Here is a 26,189-nt window from a genome sequence, read left to right as displayed (position 1 = left end):
TCATTATAAATATCCTCCATATTTCTGATGATATTTCCATAATTATTTTTATCTGAAATCATTTACCTCTTCGCGCTATCTGTATTACATCATAAAAGAAACTATTTTAGTTTCTAAATTCCGAAACTTTCGAGTTTAAAATATGAATGTTTTTGAAGTAGTGTTAGCATGAGTTAGTATAATATAATGACACTTGATCAACGTGATTATATTACAGTAAGTCATGATGAGTTTCTAATGAAACGTGATGATTCACAGATCATAACGTCATCATGTGCCATGTTACACGACTCTTACATTCTATTTAACCTATAAACATATCAAGATCATATTTTCTTGATAGTCCTATCTTTTCCCTTGAATTCTGGTAATTTGATAAATTAAATCGTAGGATTACGTTCTTTCTGGTTTAGAACATTAATTTCATTCGAAGTTCCATACTTACGAATTCAGGACCGTTACTCGTTTTACTAGAGGTCGAGAAGATAATAATAAAAAAAAGCAAAGAGCTCCAAAATATAAGAGAAAATATAAAGCCCAATAACAACACGGAGATTACAAACCGTGGATATTAATACGAATAGCAATATAAAGACACGGTATAATTAAGAATAGTATTACCCCAAGGTAATAGTAGAAGTAAACAGATTTTTCTGGTGGAAGATTGAAAAGAAGGATGACAGGAATGATAATTAGAAAAATATCAAGGATTAGAACGGAATTAAGCATTTTCACAATCTTTTGGATGTATGAACTAAGAAAGAAAGTATAGGAATGGTGAGAATAATAGAACGGAGGAGATAAATTTATAGTGGAAATATCAGACAGAGCAATCAAGACAGATATTCACATTTAATTAAAGAGATCTTAATTTCCTTATTCGTCAAAGAATCAGATCTTATAGATTTCCAAAGATTTTCTTTAAATCCCTTGAATTCCGGAATTCAACCAAGACAACGTCAAAAGTTAAGATGAATCTCTATTTCTTCATTTCACTCTTTTGTGACAGCTTCACTCGTACGCATCATATAATTGAATCGTTTTATCTATATTAATCAATAATGATAAAACTCTACTTATCAACTCATATTCGTCATGAAAACATTTTTATTGTCAGCTATGATGATCCCACTCAAATTTCGGGACGAAATTTCTTTAACGGGTAGGTACTGTGACGACCCGGAAATGTTTGACCAAATTTAAACTTAATCTTTATATGATTTCGATACGATAAGCAAAGTATGTAATGTTGAGTTCAGAAAATATTGGAACGATGTTTATATATTCAATTGACCTCCGACCATTCCCGACGATTCACGAACAATTAATTGTAAATAGATATATGTGTATGTATATTTAAATAATAATTCGAAATATAATTTGAAATATTATATGTTGTTGTTATTAAAAATTAATAAAATAAAAATAGGATATTATAATAATTATTATTTAAAATATATCTCTATATATAAATAAAGTATATTAAAAATAAATATTAAATGATTGTAATACTCATTTGATGTCCCGATTGATATTAAATAAGTCAAATTCAAACTTATGTAATTTTAAAATAAACGGTGATACGAAAATGAGTTCTATAAATTTTAGGCTTATTAAAAATGTATTTAGGAACTTGCTAAATTTTACTTATCTAATTAATATTACTTACATGTTTTCTATGTATGTATATTATATCTTCAGGCACTCAAACTCACTACACTTTCTACTTGTTACATCCATGTATAATTGACTAAAAGAAAAACCAGTCCATTATAGCCTCGACAAAACAAATTCATGGAACCCACAATTTGGAAAGCTGATACATGCACATGACAAACTCACATATATTCAATTGTTATTTTTAATTAGTACTCGTCAGCTCATGGGACAAATCGTCGGTACATAAAAACAAAATGAGTGATCGCTATCTTATTTTTACACAAAGGGAAATTAAAATTTTAATATTTCAATCCCTTTCTCTGCCAATTCATCCCTGTAAACATCTATAAGAATTAAATATGAATGTGGATATAATTGGATGTATTATCCTTTTAGTTAAACAAACACTCACATGCACACAGTTGCATTGCATATAATATATTTATATGTCCCTACCTTAAACTACCACATTCGATTCTTATTATTTCAACATTTGTTCATTTACCAAACACAACACAAGACTTTCGTTCCTTCCTAATGTTTTAGCAATATATATACATGCATAGTGTAGTGACCCGAACTTTTTCATGTTTATATATATATTAAATGAAATTTTTATTTACATGATTAAGTGTTTCCAACATGTTAAGCAATCAAACTTGTTAAGACTTGATTAATTGAAATAGGTTTCATATAGACAATTGACCACCCAAGTTGACCGCTGATTCACGAACGTTAAAACTTGTAAAAACTATATGATGACATATATATGGATATATATATATATATATATATATATATAGTTAACAAGATATTATGATAAGTAAACATATCATTAAGTATATTAACAATGAACTACATATGTAAAAGCAAGACTACTAACTTAATGATTTTGAAACGAGACATATATGTAACGATTATCGTTGTAACGACATTTAATGTATATATATCATATTAAGAGATATTCATACATCATATTATCATGATAATATAATAGTTTAAAATCTCATTTGATATTATAAACATTGGGTTAACAACATTTAACAAGATCGTTAACCTAAAGGTTTCAAAACAACACTTACATGTAACGACTAACGATGACTTAACGACTCAGTTAAAATGTATATACATGTAGTGTTTTAATATGTATTCATATACTTTTGAAAGACTTCAAGACACTTATCAAAATACTTCTACTTAACAAAACTTCTTACAATTACATCCTCGTTCAGTTTCATCAACAATTCTATTCGTATGCACCCGTATTCGTACTCGTACAATACACAGCTTTTAGATGTATGTACTATTGGTATATACACTCTAATGATCAGCTCTTAGCAGCCCATGTAAGTCACCTAACACATGTGGGAACCATCATTTGCAACTAGCATGAAATATCTCATAAAATTACAAAAATATGAGTAATCATTCATGACTTATTTACATGAAAATAAAATTACATATCCTTTATATCTAATCCATACACCAACGACCAAAAACACCTACAAACACTTTCATTCTTCAATTTTCTTCATCTAATTGATCTCTCTCAATTTCTATCTTCAAGTTCTAAGTGTTCTTCATAAATTCTACAAGTTCTAGTTTCATAAAATCAAGAATACTTCCAAGTTTGCTAGCTTACTTCCAATCTTGTAGAGCGATCATCCAACCTCAAGAAATCTTTCTTATTTACAGTAATATATCTTTCTAATACAAGGTAATACTCATGTACAAACTTTGATTCAATTTCTATAACTATAACAATCTTATTTCGAGTGGAAATCTTACTTGAACTTGTTTTTCGTGTCATGATTCTGCTTCAAGAACTTTCAAGCCATCCAAGGATCCTTTGAAGCTAGATCCATTTTTCTCATTTCCAGTAGCTTTATCCAGAAAACTTGAGGTAGTAATGATGTTCATAACATCATTCGATTCATACATATAAAGCTATCTTATTCGAAGGTTTAAACTGGTAATCACTAGAACATAGTTTAGTTAATTCTAAACTTGTTCGCAAACAAAAGTTAATCCTTATAACTTGACTTTTAAAATCAACTAAAAACATGTTCTATATCTATATGATATGCTAACTTAATGATTTAAAACCTAGAAACACGAAGAACACTGTAAAACCGGACATACGCCGTCGTAGTAACACCGCGGGCTGTTTTGGGTTAGTTAATTAAAAACTATGATAAACATTGATTTAAAAGTTGTTCTTCTGGGAAAATGATTTTTCTTATGAACATGAAACTATATCCAAAAATCATGGTTAAACTCAAAGTGGAAGTATGTTTTCTAAAATGGTCATCTAGACGTCGTTCTTTCGACTGAAATGACTACCTTTACAAAAACGACTTGTAAATTATATTTCCGACTATAAACCTATACTTTCTTTGTCTATATTCATAAAATAAAGTTCAATTTGAAACCATAGCAATTTGATTCACTCAAAACGGATTTAAAATGAAGAAGTTATGGGTAAAACAAGATTGGATAATTTTTCTTGTTGTAGCAACGTAAAAATTGGTAACAAATCTATATTAATCATATCCTAGCTAACTTATATTGTATTATACATGTATTCTAATATATTATGTAATATTGGGATACCATAGACACGTATGCAAATGTTTTGACATATCATATCGACCCATGTGTATATATTATTTGGAACAACCATAGACACTCTATATGCAGTAATGAGGGAGTTAGCTATACAGGGTTGAGGTTGATTCCAAAAATATATATACTTTGAGTTGTGATCTAGCCTGAGACGTGTATACATTGAGTCGTGGATTGATTCAAGATAATATATATCAATTTTTTTTTCTGTACATCTAACGTTGGACAACTAGTTGTAGGTTACTAACGAGGACAGCTGACTTAATAAACTTAAAACATCAAAATGTATTAAAAGTGTTGTAAATATATTTTGAATATACTTTGATATATATGTACATATTTGTTATAGGTTCGTGAATCGACCAGTGGCCAAGTCTTACTTCCAGACGAAGTAAAAATCTGTGAAAGTGAGTTATAGTCTCACTTTTAAAATCTAATATTTTTGGGATGAGAATACATGCAGGTTTTATAAATGATTTACAAAATAGACAAAAGTACGTGAAACTACATTCTATGGTTGAATTATCGAAATCGAATATACCCCTTTTTATTAAGTCTGGTAATCTAAGAATTAGGGAACAGACACCCTAATTGATGCGAATCCTAAAGATAGATCTATTGGGCCTAACAAACCCCATCCAAAGTACCGGATGCTTTAGTACTTCGAAATTTATATCATATCCGAAGGGTGTCCCAAAATGATGGGGATATTCTTATATATGCATCTTGTTAATGTCGGTTACCAGGTGTTCACCATATGAATGATTTTTATCTCTATGTATGGGATGTGTATTGAAATATGAAATCTTGTGGTCTATTGTTACGATTTGATATATATATATAGGTTAAACCTATAACTCACCAACATTTTTGGTGACGTTTAAAGCATGTTTATTCTCAGGTGAATACTAAGAGCTTCCGCTGTTGCATACTAAAATAAGGACAAGATTTGGAGTCCATGTTTGTATGATATTGTGTAAAAACTGCATTTAAGAAACATATGTCGATATAATATATTTCTATTGTAAACCATTATGTAATGGTCGTGTGTAAACAGTATATTTTAGATTATCATTATTTGATAATCTACGTAATGCTTTTGAAACCTTTATTGATAAAATAAAGGTTATGGTTGTTTTAAAAATGAATGCAGTCTTTGAAAAACGTCTCATATAGAGGTCAAAACCTCGCAACGAAATCAATTAATATGGAACGTTTATAATCAATATGAACGGGACATTTCACATATGCCTTTGATATTCATAAAATTTAACCTTTTCATGCCTTATTGGACATACGACCCAAACCAAGAACCCACTAGTTCTAATACTCGTCCATTCCTATTATGATTTTGTATTCGAACACCTCCTGCTCGAGCTTGTTATTGATGAATTCTTGTTTTAAAAAAAATCATGAACGGCCAACACTATTCTTCATCATCATCAAACCTCACTCAAGAACACCACTTTAGGGGGTTGTTTCTCTTCGGCCAACAAACAAACACCACCCTAGGATCACTATTTCTGCTGTTGATCACCCCATAGGCCACCCGATCACAACCCTTCATTAAACCACACACCAACTTACAACTCTACCAAACCATTCTTGTTGCTAGCTGCTGTTACTTCCGTTCTATTTCTATCTCGAGTTCAACACAAACACCAAGACCATCGAAAACAACCACCTTGAGATCATCAACCATCGCCAACTTGTTCCCTTTCTAATATTCGATCAACCATCACATTCAACCCTAGCAACCAACATGACCGACACTCTTCAACTCTCTCTCTCTTGCTTCACGTATATAATCTATTTCTGTTTCAGTCACAAACAACTCAACAACATTGAAAAACCACCACCTGCGACCACTGTTATCCTTGCTGCTAAGCTATACATTATGCTACTATTCAAAAACCTTCACAACCATTAAAACCAAGAATACTGCTGCTGCACACCAGGTATCACATGTCTGTTTCAATTGAAGAAGCTGCTACTACAGATATACTGTCTGGTATCTTTTATTTCGAGCTCAAACAGAAACCAAGCTCCATCGTTGTGCTACTAACGTGCTGCTGCTACACCTGCAAACCACAAAGTAGAACATTTTCGATTTATAATGTTAAGTCATGAATCAACCCATAACACCATTGAATATTTTTACATGAATCGAACCAGTTTACAATTTAATACTCAAATCTTTCATAAACAAACCAAACAGGTAGAATACATCTCAGAAAAATCTGAATGTATCGATTAGTAACTTACGATGAACGACGATGGCTAATAAAAATATATACTTACATTTATAAATAGGTAAATAAATAACCGAATACCATCTACCGTTCTATTTTCTGGTTCAACACAAAACCACACCCAACACCATCACCGAACCTGTAACCTCTTAGACGGTTGCTACACAGGTTCAATAACTGCTACTGCTTCATTTCCATGATGGAACACTCTTCGAACACCACCAACCCTCACCAAACCCACCAAGAACACCATTAATTGTTACTCTAACTCGATCAAATAAAAGTACAGGATATATGAAAAGATTTGAGAAATTAGTAGAATATTTGAGGAATCGATTACTTACTTGATCTATGGAGGAACCGATGACCTAATTGATCGATTGATGAACATATGACCCATTCGATCGATTGAATGCCACTGCAACTATCTACTTCTCGAATTCGAATGTTAATCAATTTCTGGTTCCTGCTACGATCGACGACGAGAACCCCCAAAACTGAAACTATGGTTGATTTATGCTGTGAATTGTTGATAAACACACTAGTGTTGTGATTGAAGATGCTACGGATGCTAAGGAACTATGATTGCTCGATCTGTTTTGATTTAGGGTTAATAACTGGTACCGAATGGGATTACCCCTTAAACGGGCCAAGCTATATTTTTTTGGACTACATAATTTGAATGGGCTTTGTAGATGACAATTGGACTAGCCCACTATCATGGTATATCATCATCATCATCATCATTATTATTATTATTATTATTATTATTATTATTATTATCATTATTATTATTATTATTATCATAAGTATTAGTAATATTATTATCATTATAGTTATTAATATAAATATTAGTATTATTATTATTAAAGAAAAATATTTTTATTGAAATTATCATTATCATTTTCATCATCATTATAAGTATTATTATTTTTATTATCATTACTGACATTATTATTATTTTTATCACTATTATTACTATTATTACTATAATTAATATTATTATCAGTATTATTATTATTATTATTATTATTATTATTATTATTATTATTATTATTATTATTATTATTATTATTATTATTATTATTATTATTATTACCATTATAAACAAATACAACCTTTGTTGCTATTATTGATATAAAAATATACTTACAGTAATATTACATATAAGTAGGTATTAATCATATTAACATTTTTAACAAATTATATATTTTAATATATTGATATAACTATATAAATATTAGTCATTTTTAAATATATACACAAAATAAATATATATAATACATAAATTAAGATATAATATATAAATCTGTTCGATTGCGATTATATGTGTTAATATATATACAAATGATATAGGTTCGTGAATCCGAGGCCAACCTTACATTTGTTCAATGCTGTCATATGTATTTTTACTACAAAATACAGTATAGTGAGTTTCATTTGCTCCCTTTTTAAATGCTTTTGCAATATATATTTTTGGGACTGAGAATACATGCGCTGCTTTTATAACTGTTTTACGAAATAGACACAAGTACTTGAAACTACATTCTATGGTTGAATTGTTATACCGGATATCGCCCTTGTTGAACTTGGTAACCGAAGAATTGGTGTTTATTATAATTGCCACCAATTGACGCGAATCCTAAAGATAGATCTATGGGCCTTGACCCACCCCAGTCAGAGAATTTGAACTGCTTTAGTACTTCGATTATATGTTTGGGGATATTCTAGATGCATTTTGTTAATGTCGGTTACCAGGTGTTCAATCCATATGAATGATTTTTAAACACTTGCGAGTGTATGATTATTGAATAAAGGAAATCTTGTGGTCTATTAAAATTATAGAAATGATTGATTACGATAAACTAATGAACTCACCAACCTTTTGGTTGACACTTGAAAGCATGTTTATTCTCAGGTTTGAAAGAAATCTTCCGCTGTGCATTTGCCCATTTTAAAGATATTACTTGGAGTCATTCATGGCATATTTCAAAAGACGTTACATTCGAGTCATTAAGTTCTTCAAGATTGATAAGAAGTCATTGATAGTTTGATATATTGAAATGGTATGCATGCCTGTCAACTTTCAATGTAATGAAAGTTCGTCTTTTAAAAACGAATGCAATGTTTGTAAAATGTATCATATAGAGGTCAAATACCTCGCGATGTAATCATATGTTATTGTATTCGTCCTTATAGATTGGGACGAGTCGCTTCACTATTTAGGAAAAATGGATTGATCAGGTTAGGTTATGTTTAATCTCGAAAAAGGATACCAAAACAAATTTACCTCAAAAGAATTTTTTTTGAAAGTCACCAAAGTATTAGGTTAATGTATAAAACCTCCTAATCATATTATTAAAAAAAGTATTATTTTTAAAATAATAGTACATAAAAAAAGTTGGTAAAAGATGGATAAAACCGTATCGGTTTACCAAAACCAACCTACACCACAAAATTACCCGTTTTAACCCGAATCCCTTTTGACCTCTTACGCCACCCGCCAACATTTTGCCAATTCTCAACACTAAACTTGTTTACAATGAATATCACAACTGTTTCTTTTTCTTTTTTCCTTTTCTTACTTTTTTGAATTTTGCAATTTTTTTAACCTTAAGTTAGGTGTTGACCATTGTTACCCCGGCAAATTTAACGATGTCATTAATCCCCATTAGAAAAAGTTCTTTAATTTTTCATCTTCTGGATGGGCATTTAACGTATTTCGCTATTAGCCAGACGGTTTTACAAAATTAAGTGGCCAGTATGATGGTTGTGATTTCGAGACCCAAGCCGTTTGAGCCCGAACCATTTGACCCGTTTGGGAACTGAGACCCGTTCAACCCGTCACCTGTTTTGACCCAAACCCATTTGGGTCACAACCCAACCCGACCCATTAACCAGACATAATTTTAACCCCATCATGGGTTTACCTTAGTCTATCAAGAGGTGTAGCAGCTAAAAGTAATGATAGCAAGTGCCAGCCTGCGCCCCAGTTCCAATCTAATATCTACGATGAACATGTTATACAATTAACTCCTTGGATATATTCAAAAAGGAAAAAGAGTAAATACCATAATATCCAAAATACAGCAATTATGTATCCAGCAAAACAACATCAAACTTATCAGAATTAAACAACATTTCATACCAAATTCCAGAATCAAGAACATAGCCCGTTGACTTTTGTTAGTCAACATGCCTGCAAAAACCCTAGATTGTGAACTGGTACCCAATCTAATTATACCAATGAGGATCGATTGTAAACATGGTTAAAATGCCTGCAAAAACCCTAGATTGGAAGTCAACATGCCTGCAAAAACCCTTTATATTAATACAAATTATATCAATTGTACGTAAAATTTAAGAAAGAGGTTTTTAAGGTTAGGGAGCTGATCACCGATTTGTGAATCAATGGAGACAATACATGTATTATGGGTACAAACCTACATCAACTATGACCCACCATCAACTATGACCCATTTTCTCAATGTGACAACACACGTATTTCGCACTATCAAAAACCTGTGTTCATGTGAAAATCCTCTTCATCAAAATAAAAAATAATTGAGATCGATTACATCACAATTGAAAATAACTGAAAACAACAAAATTAAAAGCATTATGCAAAAATTGAATTTATAGAGTGATGTGAACATCGATTTAATTTTGTGAAAATCATCATTTAATTTATTGCGACGGTTGCATAATCAGATATAAGCGATGCATATGAATTTGAAGATCTAAGAAACTTACAAATTGATGATTGATGATGAATAGTGATCCCAGCGGGTTCTTGAAACAGATTTGATGATCGGATACGCTGTAATCGTCGTGTTCTTGAAATCGATTTGATGATCGGAGATGTTTCCGGCGACATCATCAAATTTAGGGATATTGGATAAAATTTATACAGGTATATGCAAAAAATCGATAGGAGTAATTTGGTAGTAGCGGCGTCGCCTAACACCGCCGTTAGATGTGTGTAATTGGCGGAGCAAATTTTTTGTGGTTACATCTGATGTTTTCATTTTAAAAAAGAGAGAGAGAGAGGGGTGTGGTGGTTACGGTATTAGAAGAAGAGAGAGAGTTTTTAACACTGACCATGAATCATATGTGACACGTGGTGTGATTTCAGCATTATTAAGCCTAATGAATTCCACTAATCCGAGATTAACATGTGGATTCATGAATTAGAGGGTGATTAGCAGAAGGACACGTGGCAGTGTCCTTTGTGATTTATATGATGTAAAAGATATATTTGGTTTGTTTATAATAAATGGTGGGTACTTTATATAGCACCAATAATTAGGGGTGTTCATTCGGTTGGTTTATGGTTTATGTGGTTTATTCGGTTTGGTTTATTTGGTTTTCAAAAATATTTTTGAGAACCAATAACCGAACCAAATTTGACAAAACCAAACCAATCCAACCAAATAAAAAATCGGTTTACGTGGTTCGGTTTCGGTTAAACCAAATTAAAACTCATTGATAAAAAAGTGTAGTTTTTTTTTTTTAATAAAAGCAAATATAATTTATTGATTGAACTATAAGTATACAATTTATACAATATTTAATGTCAATTATGCACTATAACCTATATTTAGAATCTAAACTATATCAACGAAATGTACAAAAAATTAGTAGCATAGAAATAAAAACGAAAACAGTAGCAACTAAGTTTTCAGGTACAAAAAATTCACAGTATGGACTAATGGATAAACATTAGGTACATGGTTTCAATTTTTCAAAATATCTATATAGATAAAATAAATTAAATATTTAATATTCAATATATATACCATAAATAGTAGTAGTATATTTCGGTTTTTCGGTTTGAAACCAAATGATCATTTTACAAACCAAATCCAAACCGAAAACCGTTAATATTTTCGGGTGAAACCAGAAAACTAAACCAAAACCGAATAAGCCAACCCAATTTAACCAAATGAATTTGGTTTGGTCGGTTTCGTGGTCGAAACCGTTTAATGCACACCCTTACCAATAATTTTTCAACTCATTACGGACGTTTAAATTTGTAGCAAAGTGCGGGCTTCCACACCAGTTTCATCTAATGACTACAGTTTTGCTCGACAAGAATTTTTTTAAAAGTTTACATAATATTTTTTTATTATATATAAGAATAATAATAATTAATAATTAATAATTAATAATTAATACAGCAAAATTAATTAATAATTAAAATAATAAAAATTAAAATTACTCCGTAACTATATGATGTACTCCAAAGTACTGGCATAAAATTATGTGAATGGATTATTTTTTATCAAATAATACTGTACTAGTTATAGTTATAGTTGTAGTTATTTTAACATGAGATAAAAATTTGATACTTAACAGAAAGAAACAAATTACACATTTAATTTACAAGTCAAGAGGGAGACTGTTTGTTTTAGAGAGAGAAAGGTAGGAACCTCTCTCACTTGCTAATGGAGGTATCTTCCTCATCAACTCTCACTCACCTCTCTACTCATTTCTTTTGCCTCTGAATCTCTTCTTCGTTATGTATTACTCCGTATTATACAATATACGCATTCGTATGTATAATTTATCTACTAATTACAGTGATATATCGTAATTCGATATGTTTTCTGATACATGTAACTGATTCGCTTGTGTATTTGAACAGCGTCAGTGATTCGGTGAACTATCAAGTGTTTCTCATGAGGTATTAAATCGCTGATTACTTATTAGATTATAAGCTGTGTTAATGTGTATGAATTGCAGTTTCTACGGATCGATTTATCGTGTAGAAACTTATAATGTTGCTTTGATGTTAAGGAATTAGGTTACGGAATTGGTTTTTAATTTCATGTTTACTTAGGGTTTAATTGATGAAATAGTTAATAGTTTTGTGATTTTAATCAATTGTAGATTATTTTAAGTCTATGTGGTGAAGATATGCTCCAAGTGCTCTAGGTTTAAGCTCTGTCGCCTTCAATTGGAGCTAGAGGTAACTCTATTTGACTATTTATGTCATATTTTATGTATATGCGTTTTACTGTATCAGATAAAATGTACTTGTAATGTGTATGTGAGTACTGTTTGAGTTGTGGTTGGTAGGATGACTGTTAATGTGCTATTCCTTTTGCATATAATTTTGTTATCTGGTATAGACTATTTGAATACGAGTATAATTTAATTTTGAATTAATATTGAATGGCTACGTACAGCGTTTAAAACAGATTACATAAACTGTATGAATCTGGTTTAACATTTGAATAGCTCAAGGCACTTACAACAGATATAGTGTACAATTATCTTTCTTTTTTTGAAAAGCAAGAAAGACTTATATTAAACAATCACGAATAGTACATGGTTGACTGGGCACCCTTAACAGCACGATACATCACGAAAGAAATAAGGAAAACAAATTACATCGCCCTAAGCTAATTGCAAAGATTGCAACTAACAAAAGGAGTTAAAACTAAGGGTGTGAGAACCATTGTAGCCAATCCATAATATGACCCTTGCAACGTCGTGAAATCCAATCATATGAAAGAACTTGAACCTCGCTAAATAAAGATGGGACCGTCTCGAGCTTATTCTTGAACACCTTTGCATTTCGATTCTTCCATAGAATGTAACAAACCACCCAACAAACCGCTTGCCATTGATTCTTTTTATGATCCTGTGCTACACCACCGAAAGTACCATTAAAAATATCCTCAAACCCGAATATAGCCGAATTATACCCCCACCATTTAAGAACTTTAGCCCAAATGTCTTTTGCCACTTGACAGGAAAAAAGTATATGCTCCACCGTCTCAATGTCACCATCACAAATCGGGCATCTCACACTATTCAAGTCGATGCCCCGTTTATCTAACTCGAATCTTACCGGTATACGTCTTAATCTCGCCCGCCAAATAAACACCTCCACTTTTTTTGGAACCAAACCATTTCGCAACGACTCAATAGAATTAACCGCACGTGGTAGAATAACTTTGTCGACAAGAACCGAACAGTCCTTGACCGTATAAATGCCCTTCGAATTAAGATTCCAGCTCCAACAGTCTTTTTTACCTTCGGTCAGCTGCAAGTTCCGAACAGTATCACGCAACTCATTTAGTTCACTATTCGTTATAGTGTACAATTATCTGCCTAGAGCATCTATAATGGAAATAGCATGCGTAAAATGTATGAATCTGCCTTAATATTTTAATACTTCTCTGACTAGGGCATTAACAAGGGAAATAGCTTACATAAATTATATGGATGCGGTTTTTTTTTTTGAGCATTTACAATGGAAATAGCTTACATTTACTAAAATGAATCTATTATAATTTGTGAGTATGTGTATGTTTACAGCAATTAGTGATATTCAGATTATAGGAACTGGAGATTTAGAAAACTAGTGACAAGTATGAAAGAGGAAGTGAAGAGTGTAGACCCCTGTTTATGGCACGCGTGTGCTGGTGGGATGACTCAAATGCCTTTACCAAATTCAAAGGTGTTTTACTTTCCACAGGGCCATGCTGAACATACACTGACGAATGTCGATTTTAGTGGAATGCCAAGGATTCCAGCTTTCATACATTGCAGAGTGGTTGATGTTAAGTTCATGGCGGACATAGAAACCGATGAAGTTTATGCTAAGATTAGTTTAAGTCCTCTTGGAAACGATATAAATGGTTATGATTTATATGATGAAATAAATTTGGTGGAGACTCGTGGTTTTGAGTCATCTGGTAAACCCTCTTCTTTTGCTAAAACATTGACGCAATCTGATGCAAACAACGGTGGAGGTTTTTCGGTCCCCCGGTACTGTGCGGAGACCATTTTTCCTCGCCTGGATTATTCGGTTGATCCCCCTGTTCAAATTGTAGTAGCTAAGGATATTCATGGCGAGATTTGGAAGTTTAGGCATATTTTTAGGGGGACACCAAAGAGACATCTTTTAACAACTGGATGGAGTTGTTTTGTGAACCAAAAAAAGCTGGTTGCTGGAGATTCAGTTGTGTTTATGCGAGCAGATAATGGTGATCTTTGTATTGGAATTAGACGTGCTAAAAGAGGGAGAATCTGTGCTGCTTCTTATGGGACATATTCTTATGGTGATATTAATGGAAGGGGAAAAGTGAGGCCAGAAGATGTTATTGAAGCTGCAAACCTTGTTTCAAATGGTCAACCATTTGAGGTTACTTATTACCCGCGTGCTAGTACACCAGAGTTCTGTGTCAAGGAATCTACTCTGAGTGCTTCATTTAATGTTCAGTGGTGTGCTGGAATGAGGTTTAAGATGCCATTCGAAACAGAAGATTCGTCACGTATAAGCTGGTTCATGGGTACTGTATTTTCTGTTCAAGTTGTTGACCCGTTTCTCTGGCCTAATTCTCCGTGGCGTCTCCTACAGGTAACTTAATTTCTGAGGTAACTTAATTTCTGTAACATTCTTGGTATAAAATATCATTTTTCTTTTATGTTTGCTCCACTCATTTAATTAGTATTCCGGTATGTATGATTTATAAAGCATATAGCTGTTGGTTTTATCTATGCTCCAACTTCAACTCATGAACCCAGTCCGTCACTCATTTATGTTCACTTTTGAATAATTAGATTGCTATTGCTTTAGGGTTTTGGGAATAATTGATAAATCGATTTCGCTACATCCACTGTGGTATAGGACCTGCTATCCTTTATGTGGTTTTTTGAGACTGAACTGCCATGTTCAGTTTGTTGGAAAAATGGGTGACTTCGGCCTTAAATATTTTGTTGAATATGTTAATGTCATTTCGTTTTTGTCTACTGTTTGAAATAAATGGTAATTTCACTACTTGTAGCTGTTTGTCTATCTAACCATCCCAAGATAACCTAGTGAGAGTCGAAAACCGTGACGAAATAACCCGTTTAGGCGTGCATATCAGATTAAACATACTCTCCCTTCCCCGGAGGAAAACCTTATTCGTTTACTTGATTTAGTTGTTTGTTTTTCTGCAAAAGTGCAAAATGAACACTTTTGGTCAAATATATGCGGAAAAATAAACAATCTCTACAATTACCAGAAGACGAAATAAAGAACAATAAAGAAGTAATGAATTGGATTATTCTTGTCGTTTATTCAATTTAAGATGAAACTCATAGGTCATGCTGTTTAGATTTTATGTTATGCATCGATTGTTGTATATAACTAACAATCATTTCCAGTCAAACTAGATACTTCTCTCTGTCTTTGTGATTTACTTGTATTTCCCAAGTTTAAATTTATTCTAATATGATATACTTATAAATATAATATATTAAGTGACATCATATGGTTTGTGGTCCATGATGTAGGTTAACTGGGATGAACCAGATATGTTGCAAAATGTGAAGTGTGTTAGCCCATGGCTGGTCGAATTGGTTTCTAACATGCCACTGGTTCATCTCTCACCCTTTTCTCCACGCAGAAAGAAGCTAAGATTACCTCAACCTCCAGATTTACCTAGGGACGATTATTTCCTTCCACCGTTCTATTCAGGCAACCCCCTAACCCCCAGCAGTCCTTATCCTGCAGGCGGCATACAGGGAGCCAGGCATGCTCTATTTGAGATCCCGTCATCGGATCTTAATGTTACCCACAAACTGCAGTTGGGCCTTTTCCCTTCAACTATCAGTCAGTTTGTTTCAGCTAAAAATCCTGATGTCACAAGTAATAATGATGACATATCCTGTCTACTCACCATTGGAACTGCTAGCCATAACTTGGACAAAAGCAACGACCAAGTAAAGACACCCGTGTTTCTACTATTTGGTCAGCCAATATACATTGAGCAGCAGAGCTCTGAATGCAGCTTTAGTGATCAAAGTTCACAAGTTACCCGTTCATCAGATGGTTATCAAAAAGATGGTTATGGACTAGTTTCCAGTCTTTGCGAAGTATTCATTGAATCTGAGAATGTGGGTCGAACTCTTGATCTCTCTCTTATCGGGTCTTATGAAGAACTTCTTACAACTCTGGCAAATTGGTTTGGAGTTGAAAGGTTTGATGAATTCACTTCTGTGCTGTACAAGAATTCAGCAGGTGATATCAAACGACTTGGTGATGAACCTTTCAGGTACACTTGTTAAAGGATAAAAAAGGGGTGAAAAAGGTTAGGTTAACCTAAAACAGTTTTTTTCCCAAGATTATTATATTTATCTGAAATAATTGCTGTGTCAAATTTAAATATAAAATATATATGTTCAAAAATTATTTGAATAAAATTACTTTATGAGGTTTTATTGCGTTAAATTATCACGTTGGACAATATTTTGGCCGTTTGACCTATTTTGACCTATTTTCCTTTTCATGCTATCTTCTTTTATATTAATCAGTTTGACACTTTGACCCATTGGGTATAAAATGTAACCTGAGTCAACTCTTTTACAAGTATTTGGGTTGAATTTGCCATTTGATAGTATATTCCAAATGTTAGACTGCTTCTCTTAGCAGGGCTGTTTTAAGGTATTATTATACATGCACTTAATAGATATGTATAAATTCTCATCATACCTTCTTTTTTAATGGTGTAGTGAGTTTGTGATGAAAACTAGAAGATTGAATATTCAGATGGGTACTGCCTGCCACGATGATGATGGAACGTAAACTTCAGTCTACGTTATAAAATCAAGTGTATTTTTCTAGCTGCTATTCTTTTAATGTTTATTTCTATTTCTATATTTATTATAACCTGTAACATATACTCGTAATTTTTAGATCAATAACGAAAGTAATTATTTTCTAGATTGAAAGCATACATTACACTTGAAAGTAGGAATGATTATATTTTGGGATGAAATAATAGTGTTAATAGTTGTATGCATAATGCTGCTTTGCATTGTATGCAATTGACATATACATAATGTTCATCTTGCTAGTTTATCTTTGGCTTTCTTTTGATTATCTGGTATGGTGAGTGTTACAGAAAAACCATCAAACATCTGGATACTGCAGGACACGATCTTGAATCCTCGAAGCAGACAGGACCTACTGGTATATTTGCTTAAGAATACGAAGTTGTACCGATTTTTTTGTTGTTGTTGTTTTGTAATTTAGTTTTTGAGACCTGAACCATGACTGTTCACTTTCTATGATACTAGATTGTATGTGCATGCTTTTAAGAGTCGAATCTTATATATATGGCTCTTAGTAGAAACATGCGTGTCTTTACTTTGTCGTTGCTTTTGTCCAAGTTATCGCTAGTAGTTTGTGACATCGGGATCTTTAGCTGAATCAAACTGACTGATAGTTGAAGGGAAAAGGCCCAACTGCAGTTTGGGTAACCTTAAGATCCGATGACAGGATCTCAAATCGAGCCTTCGTGGCTCCCTGTATAGAACGGTGCAAGGAAATAATCGTCCTGATGAATGAATGGATATTTTTGTGGTTTGTGTAATTGAATTTTTTAGACCTGAACCATAAATGCTTCCTTTCTATGATACTACTAGATTTTATGTGCATGCTTTAAAGAGTCATCAGATCTTATATTCTCTGTATATGGCTTTTGCTAAAATATTGAGGTTGAACCGAAGATAATGAAGAATCCTGCACGTACATTAATGAACAATGTACACAAATTCAAACCATACTATAGAAATAGAAAAAAATATATAAAAATCTTTTTAAAAAACCAAAAGTAACAACATTTATACTGTACATCAAATCAATGTCTGCCTCATGCTCCTGCGATTGTATTATCCTCATTTGCTTCCATTCTTTTCGCATCACTCCAAAACCTCATTTGCTTCGTATTATCCTCACTTGCAACCCGGCCCTATCTTCTACGTTCTCTCTATCCGTCCTATGGAGAATAACCTTCCTTTTTAAGGACCCCACTTCCCCTACAATCCCTTCCTTAAGAGTTTGCTCCATAGCCTTTTCCGTCCCTTCAGCTTCTACCCCCACAAACTCCACATCATCTTCAAACAAAGAAACTGCAGATTTTTGGCTCCCATCAGATGACACTGACCAGTCACTCGAGTTAGCAGAAGACATCACGCCGTTCTCTCCTGGTGAAACAGGACTCGTGAACGATTCTGTTGGTGTCTCTGCACTAGGCGGAGTTATGTATTCTTCATAGTGGTTCACACCTGACCCCTCATCTGTTAACATGTTTTCATTATTAGTTGTCTCCAATCTTCAAACATCACCATCACTGTTGGTTTTCTCATTATTGACTATTTTCAAGTCTTCAGTTATTTCTTCGTTGTCTTGGAGTAACGAACTAGATGTGGAACCATTAACCAATTCCTCGTCTTCTTCAACAACTACTTCATCGTCACTACCGCTATCACCACCACCACCACCACCACCAATGAATGATGCCCCGTTTGAGTTTATCTCATCTAGTATTTCGGAGATGAGGTGGCACTCGTAGGTGAATCTTCTACAATGCCATCTTGAAAAGCAAACCAATTTGAATTTGTGAACAACCTGGTGCACAAAAGAAAAAAGTCCACTTCAGTCAACTATGAAATACTTCATGTATTGGAGATTTAAGAAAAATACCTTCCCTGGTCATCACCTAACCGAAGAGACGATATGACAACCTCAGCCGACTCGTCATCAAAATAACCATCCTGCTTTTCACATACCCCAAATTTTATAGCAATTTATAATAAGCGCAAAGTAGTAACACCGAAAAATAAAGTGTACAATATTATTATTACTAGCCTTTAAGAGCCCGTGCGTTGCACGGCGAGCCCTAATAAAACTAAGTATAAAATGTTAACGAAGTTATGAAAGATAAATATGACAAGTATCTTTGTACATCGAATATACTAAAATGGAATAGACATTAAACATATACTCCAACATTGAGAACAACATATTAATTAGCACTGACAGTTTATGCTCATAGCAATAGACATTAAACATGAACATATAATTTCATAAAACATGTATAAACTGAATATACCAACTAATTTGTTTTGGTCAAATTTCCAATTCCAACTTCTAAAAACATGTATAAACTAAATATACCAACTAATTTTTTATTTTTTAAATGAATGGTATATACTATATATTATATATGTACCAATAAGTCTAACACTTCAAATAAATTTACAAAAACTTTATATTCAATAGAAGTTGCACAACCAGAGCCTGTTGTTACATAATAGGCGACAGATGCCACTTATATATCCGGTACAGTCACTTTGACAGTATTATAGAAATGTCTACATGGAGACAACAAATATGCAAACTATTAGTTGTTTTTAAATTAAGGAAAAGTATATACAGAAATGATGGGTCAACCCGATCATATTTCTGAGAAAGTATTAGTAACTGAAATGTTATACACTTTGATATTAAAGAAAGAAAAAGTGACTAAGTTTCTTGACCATCATTCTCTGTTTTAGGTTATCGGTAAACTACCAACTTAGCCAAACAGAAAGAATTCAAATGAGCAACGTTTGACTAAGCACAAAGTTTATAAAATTGTTTGACTTTAAATCAATAAAGACTAATAAAAGATAACTATTTCCCAACATTGAAATTGGTTCAGGATGTCTAAACTATCAAATTGAAATAAGATTTAGCGGCATAGATAAAGAGTGTAAGATGGTAGTACCTTAAAGGCAGAGTAACCTGAATGTTATTTTATACATGGAGAGAGATGACCGCTGCTTATGTGAAGAAGGAACATGTTATCACAAAAACTTAATAGATCTAAGGGTTATAGATCATAAACACTTTAAATGAATCACTATATCCTACCAATAAAAACTCAATTAACATGTAAATAGCTACATTAACAAATATATATATATATACACACACACACACACACACACACACACACAAAAAAGCAATTTACAGACTGTGGTCCGAACATAAGAAGTGTTTGAGACTTGGCAAACAAAACCCTTTTGGTAGCCCCAATATGAACACCATCCATCACGACAATACGTTGGATGTATTTCAGGCTAATTAAAATAATCAATCCACCTTAAGTTTTCATGTAAAACATTTTTGCAAGGCATTGTCAACCCTTCTTTTTCAAGATAGTAATTGCAGGTTCAAGTCTAAAACAATCACAAAAACTTATAATAATGCAACTTTTTGGTCAATATTAGCATAAACAAATGAAATCAAATTGATACTTAGTTGACTTGTAATGTTGAAATATGGGTAGCCTTAATACACACCGGATGGGCATATGGTTACATTTTCCTACACACAATACCCTTTCAAGCCACTTCAATTAAATATATTTCAGCTCAAACTATAAAATTACCCGTTCTAGCTTGTCGCCCAATCTGTTCTACTTGCATCTCGCCACAATGCCACCTCAAACTTGTAAAATGAATCCAAAATATAAACCTCAATAAAAAGTGTGTGTGTGTGTGTGTGTACGTATGTATCTATGTGTGGTACAACTATATCAAATAAATATTACTACCTTGCTGAACTTGATGACAACTATAATAAGTATAGTTGCTTACTCGTAGCTTGATGACACACTCTCCATCATTTTCCGTTACAAATCACGAACTCTAACACCAACAATTATAGAAACCTTATGTGCAAGCACCCTTATGAACATGAAATTGAATTCATGATTAAGGAGCAAGTTGTAACAAACAATACCTATATATATAACGGATAGTTAGTAACAAATCACATACCTAAAGAAACTAAAACGAAATCAAACACTGATAAATATGATTCAACATGAGTAGAAAACCGTTGAATGGAATCGTACTAAAAGGATTGACTTCCTGAAGCAAATACCAATGTAGTAGGTTAGACCATATTGTTCCTATGGCTACGACAACATCAAAAAAGTTACAAATCTAACATTACGGATCCAGTGAATTCGGAATAAAGTCGCTAATAACCTAATAATAATGTAGAAGAGAATAAGATTCTCTTCAAATCACTAACTAAAAAAATCAGCCTGATCAATTTTGTTTGCCTCCAGATTCATATGGATTTATTACGTCACATAATTAGTTCACAATAACCTCTAATCAAACACCCTGTACAGTTTCACTTAAACACAATGCACAAAAATTAACCTCACCATGTCTGCTCTCCAATTTCTACAACACATATAGAAAAAGTTAACATATTAAAACCCATACCTGATTGAGAATAAAATTGATTTGAATGATCAGGTGGACAAGTTTTAATACATAATAAAAAACAAAATATATTGTAGGAAATATTGAAAACCATACCTGTTTGTAAGTAGAATAATCTTTAAATAAAGATAAAGATTACATATGATTAGGTTAACAATTTTTCTTCTTCAACAAATATGTTCAATGGTGGTGACACGAAGATGAGGTTTATAATTTTTATCTTAAAATTACACCCATATATGTGTTGGGATTAGAAATTATGGTTTCATAACATTGAAGATTAGTCATCATCGTTTTTGAAGAAATCGATGTTGGGAGATAAATCAGGAACAGGCGTAGGAGATTTAGTGGTGGTTTTTTTGGGGTAATACTTTATGTAAATAATCGATAACAATCGATTGTAAATAATCAACAGATTCAACGATTGTATATTATTTGCAAACAACCCATAATCGATAACAAACCCTAATCGATGAAAAAACGAACCGATAACAGAAGATGATATGTATGAAATTCACGTTAATCGAATCTATCGTATCGTACCTGTATGTAATCGCATATGACGGAAGGCGGCGGTGCTGCCGTTTGAACGGAATACGGCGGTCGCCCCGGGTATGGAGGTTGATCGGAATAATCATCGGAGATTCCGGCTGTAGTGAAGTCACCGGATTCGATGGCGGCTGTCAGATTCGAACCAAATCTGAGATTTTATACAAAATTCATATATTCAGATTTGAAATCATGTAAGGGATAATTTGGTTGGTACTGAGAGGTTGTTTATGGCTGTCGCCCGCACTAATCGCCGGAAAAGAAGATGTGGGTGTGGGAAGTTGGAGATGATAGCTCTGACAGTTGGAGGAGATCAATTTATTTTTTTATGCGTAATTATAAAGGTTGACGAATAGGATTGAGCCACTTGTCAATTTGTAGTAATTATGAAATAAAAAAATCAACTAATCATAGATTAACAGGTGGATTATTGTTAATGACGGATTAGGAGGTGGTGACACGTGTCAGTATGACACATGCTTTGTAAAGGGTAGAGAAGATTATATCCATCAAATGGATTTGACTGAAAAGGACGTTACCTCGTCATCTCGATTCTCGATCAAAATTCCCATAACATCATAGTCACATAGAAATTCTTCAACAAACCTCTTCATCGTTATCATAAACGTTGTACTGAAATGCTCGACTTAAATTAATTGCTAGAGCATCAACATCATAGTCTCTTTCATGGATATCGTCTTCATCACTATCTTAATTCCTATCTTGTAGTGCCGTTGGGCGACTAAAATATCAAAATGTCAATAGTTATCAGTAACTTTCGGACAACTTGCAACAGTATATGGATTACATGAAACATACCCACAAGCCCATCGATACACATTCTCAACCGTGTTATGTTTCTGTAGAACGGTCGCCTGCCACTCACTCATTCCATTCACTACTTCCCTAATAACAAATCGATTGTTCATTTAAGAAACACTGATATAGTTGAAGTTTTACTTTGTATAAAAGGTAGTATTATATCGATCTTTATAATTACTTCAAGGTTTGCCAAAATGATGATGATATTTTAACCATCAAAATTGATTATTTTACCAAATACAAATAGCATAAATGTAGTGGATTAATCAGTTTTGATAGAGGAAGTATCATTTTATATAGACTTTTTTTGTGCCGTTGGTTCTCCATTATACATCAAAGAGCTGTCACTCCGATTATTTTTTGCTAACAGCATCTTCCCATTATCTCATTTAAACATACCGAGTCCGTCCGTCAAATTTTCGTTAAAAAGGTCCGTTAAATCTTGACATCTGCATTGCATATGAGGGTATTTCAGTCTTTTAGCCTTCTTCTTCAACTGAATCTGAACCCTTGCTCTTGCTCAACTTTTTCTTCCCCAAAATTTCAAAACCCTAAGTAAAAAAATACAAAGTCTAACTCCCCAATATTGCAAACAAAGATCCAAACCAACAAAATCGAAATACCTATTTCATTCTATCAATCATTCGCAATGAACTATATTTTCTGTTCAAATAGAAATAACATAAATCGATTACAAAGAAGCACATGAACATGTTATACAACAACTTCCAATTTTACACAATATTTATCATTCTGGTCTGAGTCTATCTCAAATTTGTTGGTGTCTTTGGTGGGGTTTCACAAAAAAAAGGTTTACAATATTTATTAAATCTTCACAGCTTTTTTTGGTTCAAAATGTTCAACCTTTACCCTCACTTATTGATGTTATCACTTATTACTTGCAACCGTGAGATTTACTACCTACGTTCTACAAACAATGATGATCGACGACCGGAGGATCGACCGACGGCGACGGAGGACAGACAGCGCAAGAGGAGTGATGTATATGTGTATGATCCAGGTGGTTGTAGCTCAATTGCAGTTGAAGCTTACTTGGGTTGGTCTTTTGAGTCAAACAAATAGCATGGGCTGACTTTACTAGATCAGATGGGTGCTATTATTACGCACATGGGCTGACACATTAAAAGAGAAATATATGCAATATTGGAGAGAACGTACCCAGCAAATCACAAGTCACATTTGAATTAGTCTACTTTGAATTTAGAATTGATTTGTCATTATCCTTATCTTTTTTTGGTTTGGCATTATCTTATGTTTTCTAGTTAGTATTTAATTGGCTAGCACTTGGACGTAATATTTAGTATTGATATTATTATTTTTCGTGAGTAATAAAGAGAGCCGAGAAGGTTTTTTATCAACGTAAACCGTGAAAGTTTATTTCATACAATCAAGCCGAGAAGGTTGATTATCTATCGTTTTATTTAGTCACGATCCTTAAACCGCATTATGTGGTATCAGATTCCAGGAATGGCTAACAACAGCTACCGAGGTGACTATAGCAGATACGCCGGACGAGGCAGTTATATTGATCCGAGAGATGCTGAAATCGAACGTTTGCAACGAAGAATAGCAAAATTAGAACGGGGCCGACATCATAAATATGATGAACGCTATGCTTCGGATCAAACAGAAGACCAGTGGAAAAGTATGAATCCATTCGCCGATGCGTCGAGCGGATTCAGATGGGACCATCATGATGATACTTTACAGACCATCGGTATGAAGGTTGAACAAATTTTTAATCTGGAATACATTCCAGAACCTGTTGTAGATGAAGATTTCGAACCCATCTATGATACGGATGGTGAGGATTAAGAAGCCATCTATGATACAGATAGTGAAAAGGATGTAACTTTTCTGCATTACAATGATGTTGATAATATTGGCATCAATTATGTTTCTGGTGTAAAATCTAAAGTGGCGGGTGAAGACACGAAGGTCGAATCTTGTTTTGAGCAGTTGAGCTTTGTTGGTGAGATTCATAAGAATTTGACTGAGCCAAATGAAAATAATGTTGTAATTGTTGATAGACGTAATGCCATCATTGAAGAAAATCTTGAGCCACGGGTTCGTGTGCTAGAAAAAATTCACGGCAATGCATGCAAGATTGAACTCCCGGTTAGTTACAATTATTTGGTGACTTTTAAAGTTTTTTCCGGAAAGGATGTAGACTCGAGGACGAGTCTTTTTGAAGAAGGGGATAATGATCTATATGTGTATGATTCAGGTGGTTGTAGCTCAATTGCAGTTGAAGCTTACTTGGGTTGGTCTTTTGAGTCAAACAAATAGCATGGGCTGACTTTACTATATCAGATGGGTGCTATTATTAAGCACATGTGGGCTGACACATTAAAAGAGAAATATATGCAATATTGGAGAGAACGTACCCAGCAAATCACAAGTCACATTTGAATTAGTCTACTTTGAATTTAGAATTGATTTGTCATTATCCTTATCTTTTTTTGGTTTGGCATTATCTTATGTGTTCTAGTTAGTATTTAATTGGCTAGCACTTGGACGTAATATTTAGTATTGATATTATTATTTTTCGTGAGTAATAAAGAGAGCCGAGAAGGTTTTTTATCAACGTAAACCGTGAAGGTTTATTTCATACAATCAAGCCGAGAAGGTTGATTATCTATCGTTTTATTTAGCCACGATCCTTAAACCGCATTAAGGAGCGAATGGCGGCGACCGGAGGAGGCGACATCTCGATTTTACAGATGAACGTTTCTGAAGATGATGATTGATTTTATTAATTTCAGTTTTATTGAAAGTTTGGAGATGAAATGGTTACCAGTTGTGAACAATTTTTTTTTATGCCTATGAAGAAAAAGATTGAAATACCCTCCTATGCAATGCACATGTTAAGACTTAACGGACTTTTTAACGGAAATTTAATGGAGGAACTCGGTATGTTTAAATGGAAGAATGGAAGGATGTTGTTAGCAAAAAAAAAAACAAAAACAAAAAAGAGGGACGCTGTTAGCTTTTTGGTGTATAATGAAGGGATTAACGACAAAAAAAAGTCTTTTATATAATACTAGTTAGCTTCAATGTGTTTCTAATGCGACTATCAATATTTTTTAAAGGCCATTGATATTTCCTTTTATAAATGATAAATTCAATTTAACTCTGTATTAAAACTTGTGTACATTTATAGTGAATTTTGACAATAACTTTTTTTAAAAG

At 33.1% G+C, this 26,189-nt stretch overlaps 1 protein-coding gene and 1 pseudogene across 2 annotated transcripts; one reads left to right on the top strand and one right to left on the bottom strand.

Annotated features, from left to right (window-relative positions):
• The first annotated feature begins 12,426 nt into the window (after positions 1-12,426).
• LOC139852054 (auxin response factor 18-like) lies at positions 12,427-17,916 on the top strand. Of its 2 annotated transcripts, none has more exons than XR_011760903.1 (5): positions 12,427-12,507; positions 13,883-14,910; positions 15,831-16,627; positions 17,049-17,117; positions 17,441-17,509. XR_011760903.1 is itself a non-coding variant. In XM_071841270.1 (5 exons), the coding sequence occupies exons 2-5, from the start codon at positions 13,921-13,923 to the stop codon at positions 17,520-17,522; spliced, it is 1,902 nt and encodes a 633-aa protein (XP_071697371.1). In that variant the 5' UTR covers positions 12,427-12,507; positions 13,883-13,920; the 3' UTR covers positions 17,523-17,916. The 2 variants fall into 2 exon arrangements, 1 of the variants encoding a protein (XP_071697371.1); XM_071841270.1 differs by having other exon boundaries at positions 15,831-16,591; positions 17,441-17,916.
• A 188-nt stretch (positions 17,917-18,104) lies between these two features.
• Positions 18,105-23,083, bottom strand: LOC139854702 (uncharacterized; annotated as a pseudogene).
• Positions 23,084-26,189: the final 3,106 nt, after the last annotated feature.

Source organism: Rutidosis leptorrhynchoides, chromosome 6 (genome assembly GCF_046630445.1).
Source record: "Rutidosis leptorrhynchoides isolate AG116_Rl617_1_P2 chromosome 6, CSIRO_AGI_Rlap_v1, whole genome shotgun sequence".
Lineage (NCBI taxonomy): Eukaryota > Viridiplantae > Streptophyta > Magnoliopsida > Asterales > Asteraceae > Rutidosis > Rutidosis leptorrhynchoides.
Note: the sequence above shows the minus strand (reverse complement) of the source record. Positions and strands in the feature narration are given on the sequence as shown.

Bases quoted from the DNA above. Each gene is read 5' to 3' on its own strand.
- LOC139852054 (XM_071841270.1), top strand. From the start codon at position 13,921: ATGAAAGAGGAAGTGAAGAGTGTAGACCCCTGTTTATGGCACGCGTGT. The intron at 16,592-17,048 runs GTACACTTGTTA...TTAATGGTGTAG, and splicing joins CTTGGTGATGAACCTTTCAG to TGAGTTTGTGATGAAAACTA. The intron at 17,118-17,440 runs GTAAACTTCAGT...TGAGTGTTACAG, and splicing joins TGCCACGATGATGATGGAAC to AAAAACCATCAAACATCTGG.